General features: G+C 41.4%; 1 protein-coding gene across 3 annotated transcripts in view; it reads left to right on the top strand.

The window, feature by feature from the left end:
• The window catches only part of FAR1 (fatty acyl-CoA reductase 1), an 89,118-nt gene that overhangs the window by 42,995 nt on the left and 24,024 nt on the right, over positions 1 to 22,099 (top strand). The window contains exons 1-2 of one of the 3 annotated variants that reach the window (XM_065838172.2): positions 10,391 to 10,542; positions 20,575 to 20,769. In XM_065838172.2, the coding sequence (XP_065694244.1) occupies positions 20,581 to 20,769 (189 nt within the window). In that variant the 5' untranslated portion in view covers positions 10,391 to 10,542; positions 20,575 to 20,580. Of the gene's footprint in view, positions 1 to 10,390; positions 10,543 to 11,044; positions 11,063 to 20,574; positions 20,770 to 22,099 lie in introns of those variants that run through there. The other 2 variants (XM_071808882.1, XM_065838173.2) reach the window with 2 other exon arrangements.

The raw sequence follows: 22,099 nt of genomic DNA, 5'->3' as shown, positions 1-22,099 counted from the left end.
TAGGTTCACTTCACCCCAGTACAGTTAGCTGTTGGGATCCCCCTGCCACTCCAGAAATACGGATGGGTTCTGCCCCTCTCTAGCTTGATGGCATTAGGGTACACTGTGCACTGGTGACCACTGCAGCCTTATACTCATGTGGGTCTAACGTGCCAGGCCACCGAATCCACACAATCCAGTAAACCTGGCTGTCCCTTTCCTCCACCTGGCCGGAGGCAGGACCTTTCTTGTCCTGGTCATGGTATTCATTACTCACTTCTTTTAAATATGAATCAGAAATCCCTTTATTAAGATTGGAAGTAAGATTAGCCCTTCTACTCTGCCTGGAGAATTGCCAGCTAGAAACTGGTGCCACAGTTTTCCTGGAAGAACTCCCTTTTGTGATTGTTTTTCCTTGCAACTCATCTACCCGTGCCTCTAGGGTCAAGGTGGATTTTCCATCCCACTTTCCCATGTCATCTCTGTGGTCACGCACGTAAAACCAGTGTGGGCTGTGGTGTGTACCCACTATATCCTTTCTCTTGAGCAGAGGAACGCCTGCTCCTAATAGCTGAGATACTGGTTTGTACGGATGGGGAGCTGGACGTGTCCACTTTGAGTTGCTGGAACTGCTGGGACAGCTTCTCCACAGCTGAGATGCAGGCCTGTAGGGAGGCAGATAGAGTTTCTTCATATTGCCAGAGTTGCCCAGCCAATTCTTCCAGTGTTTGTCCCTTTCCATCTTTCCAGCCCTTTACTGCCAATAAGCTGGTACATGACGATGGTGCACTCTGTACAAACTTCCACCACATGGATCATGTACTCTAGACTTCATGTGGATCTGTGGATAACTGCTTATTGTCCAGGTCATCATAAATCACCTCCATCATCGCTAATTCCCTCAGGTACTGGATACCCCTCTGCAAGGTGGTCCACTTGCCTGGGTAACATATAACATCTTCCTTGAAGGGAAACATTTCCTTCACACCTGACAGAAGCTGTCTCCAGTAGCTGAAGGCCTGTGCCTCTTCTCCAATCACTTTGTCAATGCCCCCTTCCCTAGAAAGGGATCCCAGCTTCCCTACCCTCTAACTGCAGGCTGTTGGCCCATTATGCCAGCATTGGAGCAGCCAGGTGACAATGTGCTCACCTGAGCGATGGCTGAAATCTCTTCACATACCTTGCAGCTCACTCATGGATAGGGATTGTGTGGTTACTGCCTCAATTATGAGTTCCTCCTGTTCTCATGATGACCCTGCTTCTTGCCTCACTAAACGAGCAGACGTTCACATCCAGTATGTCTTCTTGTGTATAGGGGTGACTGATACTGGCACAGGTTTGTGCTCTGGTTCAGCTGCAGTGCTTGTCACAGGGGCTGGAGTAGCTGCAGTGCCTATTGCAGGGGCTGGAGTGGCCACAGTGCCTGTTGCAGGGGTCAGAGTGGCTGCAGCGCCTGTTGTTTTGTCATCAGACTCAGACACCTTCTCCTCCCCTTGAGGGTACTGAATAGTGTTGAACAGGGCTTGGTGGGCCTGGGACAGGCTCTGGCATGTTACAGTGATTAGCGTCCCTCTGGAACTGCCAGGATGACAGCATGCCTTTTCCATATCTTTTACTAGTCTTTAAGGATTCTTCACTTGTTCAGGGGTGAAGTGCCAAAACGCTGGTGTACTGTCCTGCGTACTTACCCATACTATCCCACACACCCTGCCACTCGTAACTGTCCAGCCTCAGTGGTATTCTCAAATAGCTGTTCAACATTAAACAAGACCTGAAATGCATTCAGGAGACATAGCAATAGGAACATGCTGGTTTGAACATCCCAGGTGGTTCCCAAAGTACGCAGATGACGGCAATGCTGAGTACAAATACCAGATTAATCTCATGACCAGTAATTTTGTCATGTCATAAGCCAATGTTACACAAAAATGATAACCGTGACCCAGTTCCAAGAGGTGATAAACAGCCCAACAGGGAACATATACAGTAGGTAAGGTGTTACCTAACACAACTCTGAGAACAAGCACAACTTTGACAGCAAAAGAATCAACATGGTGATGAGTCACTATTAAAATAATGGAATGCAAGATAATAACATATTTGATTTAACACGCTGTAGTAAGACCTGTCGTTATCTCAACCCTTTGAGCACCACGTTGTGCACCAAAGATGACTGTTGAGGTTTAACCCAGCAGGCAGCTGAACAGCACGTGGCCATTCGCTCGCTTCTTGCCAGTGGGATGGGAAAGAGAATCGGAAAAAAGGTAAAACTCATGGGTTGAGATAATGACAGTTTAATAGGACAGAAAAGGAAGAGAAAATAATGATAATTATAATAATAATAAAAATACTCAAAGCAAGTGATACACAATGCAGCTGCAGACCACCTGCTGACCAATGCCCAGCCAGCACCTGAGCAACGGCCGCCATCTCCCAGCCAACTCACCCATTTTTTGTTCTGTGTGACAACATATGGTGTGGAACACCCCTTTTGCCATTTTGGGTCAGCTGTCCTGGCTGTGTCCCCTCCCAGCTTCTTTTGCACACTCAGTCCACTCCCTGGCAGGGCTGTATGGGAATCTGAAATGTCTTTGACCAAGTGTAAGCACTGCTCAGCACCAATTAAAGCATCAGTGTGTTATCTGACATTAGTCTTAGCCTAAATCCCAAACACAGCACTATACCAGCTACTAGGAAGAAAATTAACTCTATACCAGATGAAACCAGGACAGCAGGCTGCAAAAAATAAGAGGTCCCAACCCTCTGCTGTCTTTCTCTTCCTTTGCAGATTCCTCCTACCATTCTGCATTGTCCCGCTGCAGGCATCCACAGGAGACTTCATAGGAGACACAGTCTCTTAGGTGACCATGCTGGCAGTGGCGTCAAAGTAACCGATCACTACTAGGTGGATCATCATCTTTGGAACTTGACTTCACCCATCCCTCTCATCAGATGGTCGAGGCAGAAATTGCCCTGTCCCATTTCTTCCAATATTGAAACCTGCTCTTGAGAACCTGGGTGCTGTGGGGACAGAGACCATGGGCAACAGAGCAGTGCCCTGTATTTGACAGGCTGGCTTCTCTCACCTCTGCATGTTCCTTTTGTGAAGAGAGGCCTTGGCACTGATTGCTTTAGTCTTCTGCCCCGTCATGCCAAGTTGCAATGAATACAATGCAACATATCAACCAAGGATTAAAGATCCAATAAACACCAACAAACTGCAAACTTCTGAAACAGTGATTATGTGACTGAGAAAGAGATGCTATTTTATTTCACAGATGAAAGAATGAAATGGCTTATTTCGAACAGAGTGAACATAGGAAATATATTAATTATTTTGAACCTACAAAATCAGAAGTATCAAGCTAAAAAGAAATCACTTTGGAGAAAATACCATTGAGACAGGATGTTCTGCTTATGTGAAAGGATATTATTAAACTGCTCAATAGAACAACAGCAAAAATCATGATGTAATCATTGTGCGCAATAAGACAAGAACTTGTATAGTTTATGTAATTATATAGATAGACAAATGACTATTCTTGTTTATATGAGCTAGATGTTGGTTGTGTGTAATCAGTCCTTGAGGGCAAATTATGATGCTTATGCAAGAAAAGAGTAACTAAAAACAGAAACAGAAGGAGAACTGACCATGAATTCAAAGGTATCAAATCTCAGGGTATGTTATGCAATTACTAAGCAAAAGAAGTAAGCAGATTTCAGTGTTTTGATATGGAAAACTAATAAGTAAGATACAGAGGAAAAGTAAAGCATGAAATGAGCTGACACAAAAGGAAATACCTACAAGCAATGTTGATATGTGGATACACACTAATGAAATTCACTGATGTAGTGACAAAACATCATCAACACGAATAATTAATGATCACCAAATAGAATTAATTCTAAAAGAGCCTATAGCCTAAACTAATAGAAATGACAATAAATTTATATTTATATAGAAATGTGTTTACAGAACAAGTGACAGCACTATGTGCTAAAACCTCAACAGTTTTACTTGACAGAAGACGAAACCAAAATATATTCACCAAAGTTACACTTTTTATGAACTTCTGACCTGAGATAGTTATGAGAAATACAAATATAAGCTCAAGTTGCCATCAAGAGCTGTGCTTTCAGTAGAGGGATGAAAATACTTCTGCTGTGTAAGATCTCAGTGAAATTTCATCTGGGTATTATATACAATTATGAATTGAATCTGAAAAATATGTGAAGACCAGCTCCTGGAATGATGAAGAGATTCTCTACACAAGAGAAAGCTTACACAGCCTGGCTATTCTAGCCCAATAAAATGAAAGCTGAAATGGGCTAAGATTGCTCTCTACAAATGTATCATTATGGAAATGTATTATTGGATAAAAAGTCAAGTGCTGGCAGAGAAACAAACTTGTATACTGGTAAATGCATTTAGACTGCAAATTAAAGGATCATTAAAAGAAGATTAGAAGAAGCAAAGTACAACTGTGTTAAAGATGGAACACAATCATTTTACAAAGGGACTTCTGTGACCCAGTGCCTGTGACATCTGGGCACCAGAACCATGAGCCCATTAGGCTCCCTTTAATCTTATGTTCATAACAGGGCTACCTGTCTTATAGCTTTTTTTCAGCCAATCTGCTGTTCATAATTTACCTACAACTTTCACATCTTTAATACCTGTTTCCTTTCAACAAGTCTATTCCGTACAAAATGTTTTCTCTACCAAGTTGTTTTATTTTGGTCATATGATCCAGCCAGCCACATTTCTTAACCGGTGTGATGAGCTAAGCCTCACACAATTAAGTTGTAACTAAGCCTTCATCCTTCGTCTTAAAGGATCGGTTCACCCTACAGCAGTTCTCACAGACATCAGCCATTCCTAGCAACTGTTCCTACCACCTGCAGGTTTGTCAGTACAAGTAATGTACTAAAATGCAGTTAGATGTATTGATATGCCAAAATGCAGTTACATTAGAGAATTTCAATAACGAAGAGAGAAAATAGCAAGCACAAATATCACTACTATTAAGCTGACAGGACTCAGCATGGGGGCCAGTAAAGAGGTGTTTTAATCGGTCTTTTCAAAATAAGGAGTATGAAATTAAGTTTCATACTTTCAATCTCACAATGGGTATTTCTGATGCTTTTAAGTGACGCAGCAAGAATGCAAAAGGAGAAACGATGTTTTTGTGTTGTCATGCAGCAAAAGGTTAGAATCAGCTGACAGGAACCTTGTGAAGTTCAACAAAGGGAAATGCAAATCCCTGCACTGGGGAGGAATAACCCAATGTCGAGGGAGCTGATCTTTCCTTCTGCTCAGCACTGGTCAGACAGCCCTGGGGGCCCAGCACAAGAGAGATCAGGACATACTGAAGTGAGTCCAGTGAAGGGTCATGTAGGTGATTGAGTGACTGAAGCATCTGTCATGTGAGAACAGGCTGAGAGAGCTGGGACTGTGCAGCCTGGAGAAGAGAAGGCTCTGGAGGATGTTATCAGTGTGTATAAGTACCGGGTTGGGGGAGTGAAAAAGATGGACCAGATACTTCTCAGTGGTGTCCAGTAATAGGACAAGAGGCTGCAAAAAGAAATACAGGAAATTTCATTTAAACAGAAGAAAATACACTTTTTTTTTTTTTTTTTTTTTTTATTGTGAAGGTGGTCAAACACTGGCATGGATAGCCCAGAGAGGGTGTAGAGGACACTCAAAACCCAACTGGACACAGCCCCAGTGAACCTGACCTAGGTGGTTCCACTTTGAGCAGAGTGGGTCGGCGAAACAATCTCCAGCGGTCACTTCTGTTCTGTGATTTAGTGAACCAGTAAACTTCACTCAATATACTTTGCAATCCTAGCAGTTGCTACCAAAAACCAAAGAATTAGCGCATTAGCATGGCAAATGTACAGAAGGTAGCAGAATGCATTCAATTGTAAATAATACATTCGATACCCATCCAGTTTGTACACTGATACCTAATAAGTGTTCAGTAGGTTCAGGATTAAATTTAAACAACACCCAGAAAACTAAATAAGTATGTTCAATTGGTTAATTAATTAGGAAAAGACAAAAGTGGCACTTGACCAAAAACAGTATTACTTCTTTGTTAAAATTGTACGTTTCCTCTCACGAGGTGTTTGCTCTGTTTCAAATCCAAAGACATCTTTGAATTTTCTGACTAGCTTTAATAAAGAGCTGAAAATAAGTTCTCAGACTTTTCCTAAACTGGTTTAATGCATTTTGATCAGACCCTTCTCTTGAACCACAGTGCCTCAAATTAGAAAACAAATAGTTTTAACTGTATAAGTTACTGCTCATACAAAGCCCCAGTTTGAAGCTCCTGTAGAACTGTTTCTTCCGTATCACATCACACACAAAAGTAAGTTTGCAAATACCAGACTGTATTACTGTGACTGGACTGCACTGTAGCTCGAGGATAAGAGCTATTAATGCTGATAACATTGTAAATACACCCTTTATAAGCCCCTTCTATAGGTATGGCTGTTAACTCTGATCACAGTGAGCTGAAGTGAAATAGGATGAGAGTGTAAGTTTGCTGAACAGAAATTTCCCGTGCACATACTTGTGCACAGACAGTGGGTTTTTAGTTGACTAATCACATTTACCAAGAAACAGAAGTGATCATCCATATATAAGAGCCCTCACCAGCAGCTAGCTTGTGGCAGATACATGCCTTACTTTATGCAAATAACCACGCTCTTCATAATACATCCACAACCTCATTGAAATAAAGATACATGACTATTCTTTCCATAAAACCAGTTCTGTTTGAGGTATCCACTGACACAGTTTCTGTATGAATTCTGTGTTCTTGTAGCATGGCTGTCATTTCTAGTGATACTTCATGGTTGTGGTTTGGCACTTGTCCTCTCTCGATTCTCCAGTGACACCTTTTTCTGTTTCCAAAGCAGGAAGAGCAGGGAACCTGCTCCAGGCAGTGGATGCAAAATTAAAGATTTCCATGAGATGGCCAATAAAAGGCACAAAGTTCTTATAACTCTTGGCCTTGCTTAAAATTGGAGAGATGCAATGAATCTCTGGAAGATTCCTTTGAATTAAATAACTTGCTAGTATTGCTTAGAAACATGAACCAATTTAACTGGATTTTTTTTTTTTTTTATTGTATGTAGGCATTTATTTCATACTCTCACATATAAAAAACCAAGATTTTGGCCTTGCAGGCACTTGTAGTTATTTACTTATAGATCTCTATGACCTTGTGACACATTACCTCTTTGTGTTGGGTAACAGTTTCAAATATTTGTTTTGTTTTGTTTTTTAATATTGGCTAATACAAGTCTATGTTGCTTTATTTTTTCATAATTCCTTCAGTGTTCCCAGACTACAGCATGTTTGTGTTGAAAACTTCTCAGTTTTTCCTGTGATGAAAAATTCACAATGCTCCCTTGAATAACCAGTTTGGTAGGTTCTTTGGGAAGCAACCGTATGTTACTACATTAAAATGCAAATGCATCATGATACTATGTCACTGTAATGTTTTCCTGCTACTAAGTAATTTAGGAGGGATAAATTAATTGAACTTTGAAAGAATAATCTGGAAAAAATCAGATCATTATGTCTCATAGTATCGCCACAATTTCTGAGGCTTTTGGGATCCTGAAGTTTTCCAGCGCTGTGAACTCATGCTGTATCATTGTGATAATCTGCTTTATCAAGATACTTTGTCCTAGTGCTGTATAAGACTGATTCAGAAAGATAACACTACATTGCAACGTGTTGACATTTTGAGCCCACTGAACAGAACTGTATACTGCACCAATCATGAACACCAAGTGACAACACTGTGCTCTGAATATGCCATTAAGCCAGCTTGTGGTAATGCACATATTTGATGTATGATGATGGCACGGTGATCTCTTCATCAGAGGTCAGAGAACCCATAAAAATGAAGAAAATCTGTGACTTTCATGCTGCACTTTGCCATTCTGTTACAGACCACACTGATGAGCAATTTTCAGCCTACAGAATGTGTGCTTGATAACTTCTACCAGTATTTTTCTGGTTTTCCCCCACTCTGACAAGATACTTGGTTAAAAATTCTGATACTAAAATGTCTTTATTATTATTATAAACAACAATTTATACTGGCTGCATCCGTTAATGCACTGTCACTGCATTACAACTTATTAATGAAGTATGACAATCATCAGATGGTATGGTATTTATTATGGACAAGGTTTAAAGCCTCACCATTTCCTAGCTGTTTTCAGAAATGAGACTGGACAAAATACACTGCTGTGCCCACATTGAAATATTATCAGTATCTTCCCCATTACTTCCATTTGGTGTCAGAGACACATTTTACAAAGTGACTTCTGAAAAATGCATCCAAATTTTACTTCTGTAATAATTTGAGAAACTATAATTTGTATATAGACGGTGGAGATTTTTTTAAAAATAAATTTTCTGAGGAGTTCATACGTAATGACTGCAAACTGCACCTGCATCTCTCTGCTGCAATGGATTCTTCTATTTTGGAGAGGCTGAAATGAAAGAGCTGCATCCCTACAGTCACTAAGGCTGCCTACCCCATGTCAGGATTTCACTAGAAAAAAGGACACACTGGTGCCATGACAGAGGACAGCAAAGTGGTAAAACCTTTTGGCAGGAAGGTGGGAGATTTGAACTCCAATCTTTGCAGTGCCTGAGCTGGTTTTCCATTGTGGCAGATGATCAGATAAAGCTTCAGCTTCAATGAGCAGATGTTTTCCCAAGAATAGTGTCTTTGAAAAACTCTGCACTAACACTTATGAGAACAAGTTTAGAGTAATGCGATTCTAAGTACTCTGTGAAGAAGTACTTAGGTGCTGGGTTTAACCAGCATGGACAAGATAAATCTTGAGAGTACACACCTGACACTGAGGATAAAATCATTATTGAACCGCTGCACATTATGTGAGCACAGGTCCTATTCTTGTCACCTGGATCAGGCAGAGACCACTTTGCAAATTAACATCTAGTTGCATAAGCAAAGACTGTATTTACAAGAATTCTCATACAATACTTCATGTGCACTGTGATCTGAATTAACGTGGGTTGTGCAAGCTTATAGGGTGTCTCCTAACTTTTGAATGCTTGAATTTTTTTTAATCTGATGCCTATCTGTCTGTGCAATATTTAGTTGTGAAACAGACGGCACATGGAGACAAAGCGTGGCATAATGGCATGTTGCTTTGTCGCCTAGCAGTATTGGGTAACGAACAGTGAGGTAAGATAAGTCCAATAATTTCTGTAGAACAGATACAATGTGTATCAATAATACGTTGATAATGTTGACATTACCCGTGTAAAGTTGCACAAGGCCCTCAGGCATCTGGCTTGCAGGATCAAGCTGCTAAAACCTCCCCGGTGTGGCTGCTGCAGCAGTGGCAGCGCAGCGAGAACCAGCCACCTCTGCCCAGAGTTTCCAGCTCCCCAACACCTGGGTTTGCTCTCGTGGAGGCTGTGCTTGCTTTCCAAAGCCTCAGGTGGTTTTAGACGTTTTGGCTCATTTCAACTGAAATTGACTAAGTATCTCAATATCCAGAGTTTTAGAAATTTAGCAGTCACAAGCATCTCTGTAACAAGCGATGAGTCGCCGGATGTCTCAGCTGTCAGTGCACGAAGCAGCCACACACACACGTGCACAAGTCTCATGGGCCCGTGTTTTGCTCATGGTGGGTGAAGCGCGGGCAGAGCCCCGGGCAGGCAGGGCGCGCTCCTCCCGTGGGCTGCAGTGAGCAGCCACTGCTGCCATGCGTGCAGGCCTGGGCACAGCGGGGCCGCAGTGCCGCGGGCTGGAAGCTGCCGCAAGGCTGTTTGCTGCTGACCCCACCGCCCCCACAGCAGCGAGGCCGCTCTACCATGCCGGGGCAGCTGCCATGGCAGATGCGGCGGTTGGCGGGGGACACAGGGAACGTGCTCAGGCTGCCTTGAGGCGGTGGTGCATAACCGCAGGTGCTCCCACCGCCACCCCCTCGATTATAAATATGTAAAGGGTGAGTGTCACGATGATTGAGCCAGGCTCTTCTCGGTGACAACCAATGATAGGACAAGGGGTAATGGGTTCAAACTGGAACACAAAAGGTTCCCCTTAAATTTGAGAAGAAACTTTTTCTCAGTGAGGGTGACAGACACTGGACCAGGCTGCCCAAGGAACTTGTGGAGTCTCCTGCTCTGGAGGCATTCAAGACCCGCCTGGACACCTTCCTGTGTAACCTCATCTGGGTGTTCCTGCTCCGGCAGGGGGATTGGACTGGATGAGCTTTCGCGGTCCGTTCCAGTCCCTGACATTCTGATTCTGTGTGGTTCTGTGAGCCCCTCCCGCCCTGCCGCGGCGCAGGGTGGGGCTCCTGGCAGCCGCCAACCCCCGTCGTCCTCGTCCCTCCGAGCGGCGGAGCGAGGAGCCAATCGGCGGGCGGGCAGCGTGTGCGCAGCGGCCAACGGGAGCGGCTCTTTTAGGACCGCTGTCCGAGCCTCTCGGAGCGGAGCGGGTCGGTGTCGGCAGCGGGGCAGCGAGGCGCGGCGGGGGACGCCGCCCGGAGCAGGTAGCGGCCGCCCGGGCTGCGACGGAAGGTCGGGGTGGGCCGGCGCGTCTGGGGGCCGCAGGCCTAGCCGCTCCATCCTCCCCCGCCGTGTGTGAGGGGGCGCGCAGGGAGCCGGCCGCCGTAGCGCGTTTCCGGGAGGCTGCCGGGGAGCGAGAGGGGCGGGGGGAGGCATCTGGGGACGAGGAGCTCCGAGGGCCGTCGCGGTGGCGGGCAGGCCTGAGGCGCTCTGCAGGCGGAGGGGCCCCGTCGCCGGGATCGATGCTTAGAGGAAAGCGGGAACCCCAAACGCTTCCCCGGGCGGCGGTCTCGGCGTGGGCGAGGCCGAGAGCCCCGGAGCCCGCGGCGGCCCCGCTCCACCTGCCGCCGGGCCCGCGGGTACCACCCATCTCCGCCCGGGGGCCTGTTCCGAGCAGCGGCGTGTCGGCTGTTTCCTCTGGCTTCCCCCGGCCCTTCTGCCGCAGCAGTTCCCCTTTCTCACAGCGCGGGTGGTTGCGGCCAGCGCGAAGAATAAAGGGCACAAGTGAGTCCGGGTTCCATGGGTCCTGCATCAGAAAACAGCAGCTGGAGAGCTGTGGTAGCTCTTGGTGTGTGCAGCAGCCCCTGGCTCTCGGTAGCGGCTTGGAGTCCTTACGGGGGTGCTGCCTGTGTCTGCAAGATGACTTTTCGAGCGAAGTTTAAAATGTGGCTAATTGCAGAGGGATACTGATTGGTAGCAAATTTGTAATTGAAACCAGCTTGAGTCCCATGGAAATAGAAACCCTTAATTTCATTTAACCTAATTCACAACTTTAGCAGTTGAAACAGTTATTAAAATATCAAAAATTTTCAATAATAATTAAACCAGAAGTGGAGCATGGAGGAGTTTTACTGTCTGTGACATCCATCTGTACTGTGGCAGGCTAGAATTTCCTGAGCTGCAACTTCCCCAATTCGTGTATTGTGTTTGTGCTTCATAACTGAGATACCATTATTTTGGCAATTTGGAGGTTATGTATTAGGTATATATTTCTAGGATCTCTTCAGCTTTTCTACCGTGTTTTTGTACCGTCCCCTCAAATATAGATGATTTTCTAATCAGCACTTTACACACTAAAAACCTCCCACAACTGGATATGAAAGACTGACTTTGCATTCTTTTTTGCTCCTAGCTGGTGCAGAACTATAAAGTAATATGCAAATTTAGATCTGTGACTTTCTACTGCATGTATATAATCTTTATTAGTTTACCTTATGTTGGAATGCAGGTCTAATGAAGCTTTACTAGAGACAATAATTTTAACAGTAAAAGCACATTGGGGAAGTTTTTTTCCATTAAATGTGACTGTCTAATGTAAATATTTTTCTTTCCTATATTTACAAAAAAACTCAACCTATTGACATTTTAATCATTCTAAGCAGCTGATACTTGTCAGTAAAAATTTACCATTGAAGTAAAATCTTAACTTTTATAAGAACAAAGGATTTATCCTCATTTGGTATTCAGTGTTCTTAAGACTTTGAAAACTTGTACAGGATATCTACTAGCCAGATGTGAGCAGAGAGCATCACTTAGTGTCAGTTTTATAGTGAAACTACTGACAGTATTGCCCTGAATCTGCTTGAGTCATCTTTGCAAGTTGGATTAAGGGATGTGTTGGAATACCTGTACTAACATTTCTTCTGCAAATGGAGAATCAGGCCATCCATAGAACCTCTTGGCTTCTGAGCGTCCTAATTCAAGCTCATCCAGACCACTATAAAGTAAAGGGTCCTTTGTCAGGTTCCTGAGTTATAGCTCTTATAGAAGCTCACAGTTCCTCACAAACACTGTGTTTCTAGTGCTTAGAAGGGATGTATAGTAAACTGAAATAGTTATACAGCAATTTTGGAAGTGTAAGCCAGTGCTAGCAAACATACCAGATGTCGCTGAAGATGTGGCAGTATGACTGCAGTGACTTCAGGTTAATTTTTCCAGCCAGAAATTGTGTGTGTGTTGTTTGGGTTTTTTTTTTAAATCACGAAATAGTCAGTGACTGGGGATGGTCTCTCTTCTGTACAGTGTGCCTGTTACTTGTCTGCAGGAAGCAGAGCTGCTGAGTAACAAGAGCAAAACAACCAACCACCTCTGAAAAGGAACCAGTGTAATCAAAACTGGCATTTGGTTAGTTTGGTACTCTGACTGTAGGTGGAGGACTTACCTTATGTACTCCTTTAATGGCTGGGCACAATTTGTACCTTCACTTGCTTCCATAGTGTTTCTCCCTGTTGCTAATTCTGAGCCTTGCAGTAATGCAGTGCTCCAGCTAGGCTTTATTTAGCCTCAGCATTTTTAAAGTCCGTGAGCTGCAAACAGTCCTAAAAAATACTGTCTCTCTGAATAGAGTAGATATTCCTATTTGCTTTTTCTTCTGAGTGTCTTGAACCCAGGTTTTCTAGTTATAAAACGGTTCTTTGCATTTGTTCATCTTTTTTCCAAACTTTCTTGAAGAATGCATGACTCCATTGATGTACACTATTACTTCCTTCCTTTGGGTGTGGTTAGAAAAACTACGTGTAGTAGGTCTTGCTAAACTGCCATTTGTTGTTGATAGCTGTGTGTTTACTACATCATACCAACCTTTCTGTACCATTGTTCAGCTTGTTGTTTTAAAATTTGTAAGGCTTCTTGTGCAATAGACATAATTGGTAGATCCATTGGAGCCCTTAGCATGTATATGGTCAGTATTGGAGTGAAGTAAATATCTCTGTTCTTCTGAGATGGAAAAGAGGCATTATGCATCCTGTTTAATTGACATTCATTTTTATTTGTTCCGTTTGTAGGACAGGTTGGCAATCTATTAGTAGAACTCGCTTCTAACTATGTATTTAAGCTGTTTTAAAATGCAGGTAGTGAAAATGCGCTTTTAATTTTTTGATGGAGCTTTGTTTTGTGTGTATTGGAAAAAAAGAAAGGTAAACTTGTGTGGTGTGTGTTTTTTTTTTTTTTTTAAGAAGCTGATTAGGCTTCAAATACAACTTTAATAGAGCAGTTGTCAGATAAAGGAGTTATTTTTAGGTTTCAAAGGAATTATTGGGAATTTCTGCAGGAGCATAATGGGGGACAAAGTATCTTCATTGGTAAGCCATTGAATTTTGCACCCTTTTAAGATGTTCTATCATTTGGCTGTGGTTTTGCATGAAGAAATTTGAAGTGGCTCACCTAGACATTGAAGAATTAAGTTATTGGTTACAGTGAACCGTTAACACCCCCCACAGCCCCTCCCAGCAAAATTACAGTATCACAGTAACAAGTGGAGCAATAATCCTGCTGCTGCTGAGGCTTTTCCCAGTGATAACGTGGACTAGATATCAACAGACTGATATGAAGGCTAAACTGATGCTTTTTGCTTTTTTTTTCTTAGTGCAATGAATAAAAATTGAATGATCTTGTAGCTTCAGCATTTTCTACAGTAGTCAGCTCTGAGTGTCACTCTCTTCTTTTTGTTGTAGGGTCTTCAGACTATTTTTGTTTTCTACTTTCCAGGTTAACTCGAGTTGTGATTTATGCAAAGTAAAAGCCATGATTTATGCAACTACCTTGGTAAACAGTGAGGCTTTATCTTTTAAACCCTTTGTAACCAAACACACAAATGAGATTTCTGATGCAGATTTCTGATTAACGTGGATAAAATGATCTGGAACTATGGTTCTGTTCAGTGAATCTTAAGTCTCTTATCCTAAAACTTGTTTGAAAGCTTCCTGGATACAAGAGTTAAACATGTTTCCACATGAACTGGAGATGAAGTATAGTAAGTGTTGTTATGTGGTATGCACTTTACTGTAATAGCTTAATTTCTGGACTTATCCGTGCCTTCTGTGGAACTTGGAGAAATGAGGTTAATTATACTAATTATACCAAGTTGTTTTTTTATTTTTATACAAGGTACACTTAAAGACTAAGCTTAAACAGTAAAACATCAACTTATAACGTTATTATAGAGGGATAGTAAAGGAGAAGAATTGGTTTATAAAGCATGTCTACTTTATTTGTGGACATAAGGCTATACACTTAGTTATGTAAACTTTGACCTAACTATTAGTTACTCTAACTGGTGTTGTGTTTCAATAGAGAAACGATTTGAAGTAGACAAATCTCCTCATAGGTAGTAGGTTCAAATCTCTCATAACATATTTGAGATTGAAGAATATAACTAGTTTGAAGTGTCTGCTGTTTTTCAGACATTTTAATATAGTGAATGTCAGCCACAGTTTGTCATATTTCACATACAGCTTTGTTTTTCCTGGTAGCACTCATACTGCAGTTGTGATGTTTTAGGTATAATTGTTCAGATTACTTTATTGATGATCTCTACAAATAATTGAAACACAACAAAACTAAATCAATGTTTGCTATATGTGAGAGAAAATACTGTTACCTGGAATCCACTCCAGGTACTTGTCTGGAAAGTGTGTAGTGAGGCACTTACTGTCTGACCAGATGTGAGGCAGAGACCGCCTTGCTAATATTAAATTAGGGGAACAATTTTGATAGTTCTTCAGAGCGTAGTTCTTCTAATTAGCTTCCCAACACGGTGATGCGATTTCCAGCTCCAGGAGATGTGTTAAATTTTCTCGGCAGGTTTATCGTGCAGAGGACTGTGGTTTACAGCCAGTAAAGAAAATGACCTTGCAGCGAATAGATAAGAATGTTGATGAAGTCTAAAATATGGATAAGCTTGTCTTTTCTGCTAGCTGTGGGAAGAGCCCCAGATCTTCCACGTGGTTGTGAAGTTTGGAATAGGTGCTTTAGAGTTGACTTACACCAGAAGCAGCTTACAACAGGAAATACTCGGTTACATCACTTCAGGCTCTACTCATCTTCTAAAACAGTATCTTTCACAGATAAGGTTTCTCAATGGATATAACCTTGGATTGTAAAGGCAAACAAACTGCCGTCCTTTGGTGATAGGTATTGTCCAAATAGGGCAGATCATTGACCCTTGTGCTTGTGAAAATGTGGACATTCTGCTGATAGCGTTCATTGATTTACTTTTGTAGAAACAAGGCACCAAATGAAATGAGGCATGATATCATGATATGACCCATATGACCCAGGCTTGTCTTTCTAGCAGTAACCTTGTTTAGATGAGTTAAATATTACTTCTTTTGCCTGAATCTCTCCAGCTCTAGATTTTGTTTTCCCACTTGCTATAGTATCTTTGCAATGTGACAATTGAAGCTCTTTATGAGAGATTTCTGTAATGATTTTTGTCTGTTGTGGATGCATGTGTGTATGGTGCTTTCAGATTTGATGTCCAGATGGACATCATCTCATGAATACACATAAATAAAATGTTTCTCCCACCTTTTAGACCTTTTTCTGTTGTACTGCTGCTAATACTAGCTTCAGGCTGTTGGGGGAAAGAGGGAAATTAGTTTGTCAGGCTGTATTTTTTACGGAACTTTGTGGCTTGTTACTGATGCTTGACAGGTTGGGAAATGCGTGTTTCCTGTGAGTGATAATCTAAATATGACTGAATCTGGAGGGAGCATCTTGCTGACCTAATGTTTGTCTGTGATAACAGAAATAACTAGAAAACAGTCCATTTAATCTCTAACAAGGACATCCATGCACACTTGTTCTAGTTGTTGGGTTTAGCCCTTTGAAATGTTCAGTGGAACCGCAGCAGGCTTTCCTGGTGCTTGGAAAGCAAATCTTTAAGCATCTTGATCTGTGTTTGGACAAATCTGCGAATTGATCTCTTTTGCTGTTCAGAACAGGATTGTCCTTGTTTGGAGAGTCATGGAGACCTCTGTTTGAAGCAACGAGTTAAATATTGCTGCAGTAGCTCTGAAGGCAAACAGTGCTGCTGTTGTTTATTCCTTAATAACACTTGCTCAGCCTTGGACACTAGGATTTTTTACAAGATGGGGAATGTTGGCTAGGATCCTAGAGTGTGGGTTTTTGTTTTTCTGAAGTGCATAGGAGCTTTTGATATATCAAAGGACAGTACCCTTCAAATAAGCAGTGTTTTCGAAGTGTCACTGTTGGCTTAGCTCTGAACCTGGGAATTCAGAAGCATCTTAGCATCAGTTTCTCTGTAGCAGTTCAACAGAAGCTTCCTCTACTAAAGGCTTTTTATCCTTACAAGTCTTCTGGTAATTTTGATCATCCCTGTTCTAGAGCAAGAATCCGTTACAGAACTTTTACCACTAATTCTTTCAACTGTCAGATTTCTTTTTTTTTTTTTATTAGTATTATTACTTACTAGCTAAAAAAAGTGGCTACGATACAGGAATTCCGATATTCCGAAGTACATTAGACAGTTTTGTGTTTGACAAGAGTTACCGATCTGCGTGCTTGAAGAGGTTGCTGCTAAGAAGTTATTGGATAATGGGTAAAAAAAAAAAAAAAAAGTATTGCTAGTTAATAGCTACAATTCAGCTGTTGCAAACGTGCAACAAGTTGCACTCTAAAACTGCATAAAACGATTGCTGATGCTTGAATATCAACCTTAAAACGCTAAATTTGATGTTGCTGTGTTGTCTTGCGAGGTGGGTACATTTTTCTGGACCTACTCTGACCTGTTACATGTTAGAGGTCAAACTAAATTTTCACTGAGAACTACATCTATTTCTTAACTGTTTGGTTTTTGTTTGTTTGTTTGCTTGTTTTTAATCCCACAATGATGATGTAGTTCTTCAGTAATTTGCTGCCATAAAGAACCTTAAAAGGTAACACAGGAAATATGTTCTACCTGTGAGCTATGTCACCTCTGAGCTTGAGCTGAGGAGTTAGGGCAGTGCTGTGCTAACTGGCACATGGAGGTGCATTCTTGGAGAAGGCAGGGAAAGGCAGATGGAGAATGGGAACATTCTTTCCCTTCCCTGTGGTTGAGAACCTTTCTTTCTAGTAGGGCCAAACACTAGCTGCTTATTTTGGGTTTTCTTCGTTCACACCTAGATTCCATGCATTGTTTTTAACCTTAGCTCAGATTTGGTGCTTCTAGGTAGTTCCCTCACAACTCCATTGTTCATTGCTGTAACTTTGGCAGCAGTTGTACTTCTGAAAAGGTCACAGATTTTGTGTTCTGGCTGGAATCTTCTAGAGGAATGGAAGTAGAAAACAAACTTGATGTGGAAGATTGCTATGAATAAAGTCTGCCAAAGGCCAGGTGTCAAAGAGCACGGTACAGGAAATGTATTGAGAGTTTTGCAAAGGAAACAATTCTGTCAGTCCTTAAAAAAAAAAGTGTTGCTGCCTCTCAAATGTGAATGTGTTTGTATATGTTTGTGGAGTTCTTCTACGTGAACCTGTGTAATCATTATATTTAATCAGAGTTTTGGACCTGAGTGTTTTGTAGGTCTAGTATTCTTTAAGGGTTTCAGGAGAAAAATATAATAATTTTTATATCTGCTATCAGCCTCATACTCCTTTGGGTACGGTCAGAAATAACTGAGGCATGAAACTTTCTGTTCTATTCTAGTTTCCGTTGTAGGGTCCTAAATGTTGTCAGATTTTTTCAGTTAGCTAAAAAGCTGGACTGTAGCAACACTGATACTTCCACTGGCAGCATAACTTTCTTCCTTGTTTTAGCTTTTAGAAAAAGATGTTGGACTGTAGCCCATATACTGGCTGTTGTAGCGAGATTCCTGTATTAACGTAACCGAAAACTGTCTCCGCCCATGTGAACAGGTTGGCAGAGTGAAGATAAGGCTTTATGTCAGAGATAGTATTAAGCCTCCTGTTGAGGAAGGGCGAGTGAACTGATGGTATTAAGTACTGCCTTAAGGGAGTCTTAAGGGGTGGAAGATATGAATTATGGCTAGGCAGGTAAGTTAGTAAGATGATTATGGAGGAACGTAACAAAACTGAACCTTAGTGACAAAATGGGTATGGTAATGGTTGTATGAGTTGTCTCTTCCCTCTTTGAGGAAGCAGATGTCTTATCCTATACATGGGAGCAAGCATGTGGATTTTTAGGAGGAAATGGAGTTGAATGGTGTGTGCAAAGACCAGGAGAATGAAAGTTATGGGAAGGACATACTTGAAGAGCAGAGACAAGACAGCATCTTGCACTGAGCAGGAAAAAATTACTCATAAGCATGCTGTATCTTGCTGCCCATGCTTTATTGCGGGAAGTGTGCTTTGAAATTTGCATTAAAATTTCTTAACTATGTGGCAAACATGGTTTAATGTAAATAGTTTTTTCTCCCTCTGTCTGTCTCTTTCAGTCTCGCCAACCTTCAAAGAAACAATTTTGGATGATGTACTACGGCCAAAGGAAATAGCAGTGTTTGTTCTGTTCTAAACTTGCTACTGTATCCCATCAGGTTTTTTACATGCTTCACTGATAAATGCAGGAGCTAACTTTGGCAAATAAGGGAGTCAAATTAAGATTTTGAGTGTTGGACAACAAAACATAAGACTTTGTACCCAGATTGCTGAAACTGGGGCTTGTGCAGGTGGTAACTCATTTCTAGCAAGTAACCATGCAGAGTTTGTTCAGAGGCTTTGTTGTGATAGGAACACAAGAAAACTAGAGCACCGTTGCTTTAATGTGACAGATACCTGAGATGTTGACAAGTTTTCCAAAAACAGTTACTTACTTTTCAGGCAAAAGGTGCAAATTAAGACTGTAGTTGTTCACTCTGAATGTCCAACATGTCGTGGATTCTGTGATAAGTTCCTGTTTGTGGTAGCCTGCTCTTTCGAAAGAACTAAGCATATTTGGAAGCTGCATTCCTTTACTCTTGGGTGGTAGGTGACAAAAGGCTCTCATCTCTTTCGGTATTCGGTGTTGTAATTCTTACTTGCTTAGGGAACGCTTTCCATTGGTGTTTAAGGAGACTCATTTTTCTTGGCATTTCTTGGGTTTTTAGTACCATGGTTTTATGGAATCTGTCCCATTTGGTAGTGTTTTGGTTGTATTGGTTTCTGTGTGGGTCTGCTATAGGAGGCTACAACTAGACTTTTACTACATTGGCTTGTTACTTTTATAAGTTGTCTTAGAAAGATAGGTACAACATAGTGGATGTGCATCCATATGTTACAGTCTTCTACAGTAAAAATAAGCTGTTTAAGAGTTACAGTGAAGATGTCTGTATATTGGACTTAACAGAATGTGTGCCTGAGGCGTAGGTTGAGTCCTAAAGGTCGCGAAGGTTGTGGTCCGAAGACTACATTAGTGCAAAAAAAAGAAGCCCTGTGTGTCTCTGAGTTTCCAGTATCAGAATTAGACATAGTATCCAAGTGGTTGATAAAGGGAGGGGAAAGAAATGTAAATTCTCATAGTTAACTTCCTAACCAAAACAAAAACAACACTTTTGAGCTTTGTGCTAGGTTTGAGTAATGATCTCTTGCCTTTCGTTTCATTAGGAGGCATACTTCTGGTTAACTGAAGTCTGTAGTTTGTGTGAGAATTCTAGTAACTTTTTTGGGGGTGAAAAAAACTTAATTATGAAAAGGTTAGAAAGCTGTATCACCTGTCAAACAGTAGGTTATTTTGTAATTGATGTAAACCCAGCAGGTCTCATACCAAGAAACTAACTATACCTACTCCCTGGCCTAGCAATGTTTGTAGGAAGGCTCAACCTAAAAGTTATGGGACTTTGCTGACACAAGCAAAATACCAGGGCCAGCAATTGGCAGATGCCTGGCTCCCTGTCTTCTGTCAACATATTTGAAGTATCTACTTGTGATTATATTTTAATGATATGACCTTTAATATACACGGAACAGCCACTTAAAGTGGTAAAGGACCATGCACATAGAGATAAAAATAGACTAAAGTTGGACAGTTTTCTAGACTGAGTGGGTGTCTTAATTCCTTAAGACACTGTTAACAGGGGCAGTTTTCAAACAGATATGAAATGACTGTAGTGACACTGTGGGTCTCTTGGAATGTGGTGAAAAAAAAAAATCTTTAAGTACTGGGGAAAATAAAAAGGCTGATAAGCATTTATTTCAGGTATGAGGTTGTATGTTTACATCCGTACTGTTTATTTATATCTTCTGCAAATCTGAACTCCTAGAAGTTCTTTAATATACTCTTGTGTTTAACTTTTGTTAAGGTCATAATGGTTTCCATCCCTGAATACTATGAAGGAAAGAATGTCCTCCTGACAGGAGCTACAGGCTTCATGGGGAAAGTGCTTCTGGAAAAACTGCTCAGATCTTGTCCTAAAGTGAAAGCAGTGTATGCATTGGTAAGACGCAAAGCAGGACAGACACCTGAAGAACGAATAGAAGAAATTACCAGCTGCAAGGTATGTGTCATGTTTACAAAATAAATTTTTGTTCTTCTTTATAATGTTCCCATTTCATTTGAGAACAGCTTTGGTTTGTCTAATGCAAAATATTGCTGTGAAGTGTTTTTCATTCTGACAGAAATATAAAATCCATGACCTGGCAATGCTTTTATGATTGATTTTCAAGATCTGAGTCTGTAGCAAAGCCAGCAGTGGAAGATTATCCTGTACATAATTCAGGAAGAATGTTCAGCTGTATCGCAGAACTGAGGACTAAAACACTCAAGTTAAAACTTGTTAAGAGAAAGTATAGTCAAGTGCAGGAAGTGGTGTGGATTCAAAATTGTAAGATGGGATTGAGTCCCTTTAGATCTCAAACAAGTCACTTTCTCTCCTTGTGCCTTCTTTTCTTTTCTGTAAGATGAAGCTTAGTACTTCCTTTTTCTTAAATGTGCTTTTGGATCTACCAGTAAGTGAGAATACGTGATCTGACAGGTTGTTTCAATAGCTTAGGTTTGTAAACAGAACAGAAATGTTTGTCTTAATAGATTCCAGTATGGATTTCTGTTAGTCATACAGATGAGTATAAACCTGTGTCAACAAAGGAAAGGTACTGAAATTCTGTGCCGTGGAATTAGAATAGTGGTTATCTTAAAGATGTTCTGTGCAAGCTTCTCTGCTTTCCTTTTAAAGAGACTCATTACCTTAATATTCTGGTGAGCTAGTCTGAGTGGTCTTGTTGCATACAGAACCATCCAGCAGTGTTGCCCATGTCCCTGACACAGAGTATCCCATTTATTATGAGAAGGATGAACAGAAAGAGATTCCTTGCATGAACACTGCTAGAGCAGAGTTTATTTCTATGCAGGTCTTTCTCTTATGGGACGTGGGAGTAGGCAGTTTATTTTTTCGAGCTTGGGAAATATGTTGAAGATGCAATGTAGTCTCTACAAAGTGTGTGCTTAGAAGGTGCATAAAGGGAATCAATAAGAAATTATGAATGCCCTTAGGCTAGGAGGGGTAAGTTGTTTAAAGTAATGCAATGAATTTTTACAACTGACCAATTAAGGTTACAGCAGACAAGAGGATGTCTGTGTTCCTAGTACATGGTTTTCTGTAACCATGTTGAAACCTGTACGTAGCTCATAGCTCAAAAACATTTGCTTGTAGTCCTGTGCAATGTCATAGAATGCAGCAGAATGAGTTGCAGTGGGATTCTGCATTAAAATTGAGTTGCAAATTCTCCCTCAGTTTGTCACTCCCTGAAACAAAGATCTCTAGACTAAGCTCTGAGATAAGAAAGGAAAAGTTTCTCAATCCTGGTTTTGTATGCACTGTTACCCAAAAA

Source organism: Patagioenas fasciata, chromosome 5, assembly GCF_037038585.1.
Source record: "Patagioenas fasciata isolate bPatFas1 chromosome 5, bPatFas1.hap1, whole genome shotgun sequence".
Lineage (NCBI taxonomy): Eukaryota > Metazoa > Chordata > Aves > Columbiformes > Columbidae > Patagioenas > Patagioenas fasciata.
This window is presented reverse-complemented; position numbering and strand designations above follow the sequence as displayed.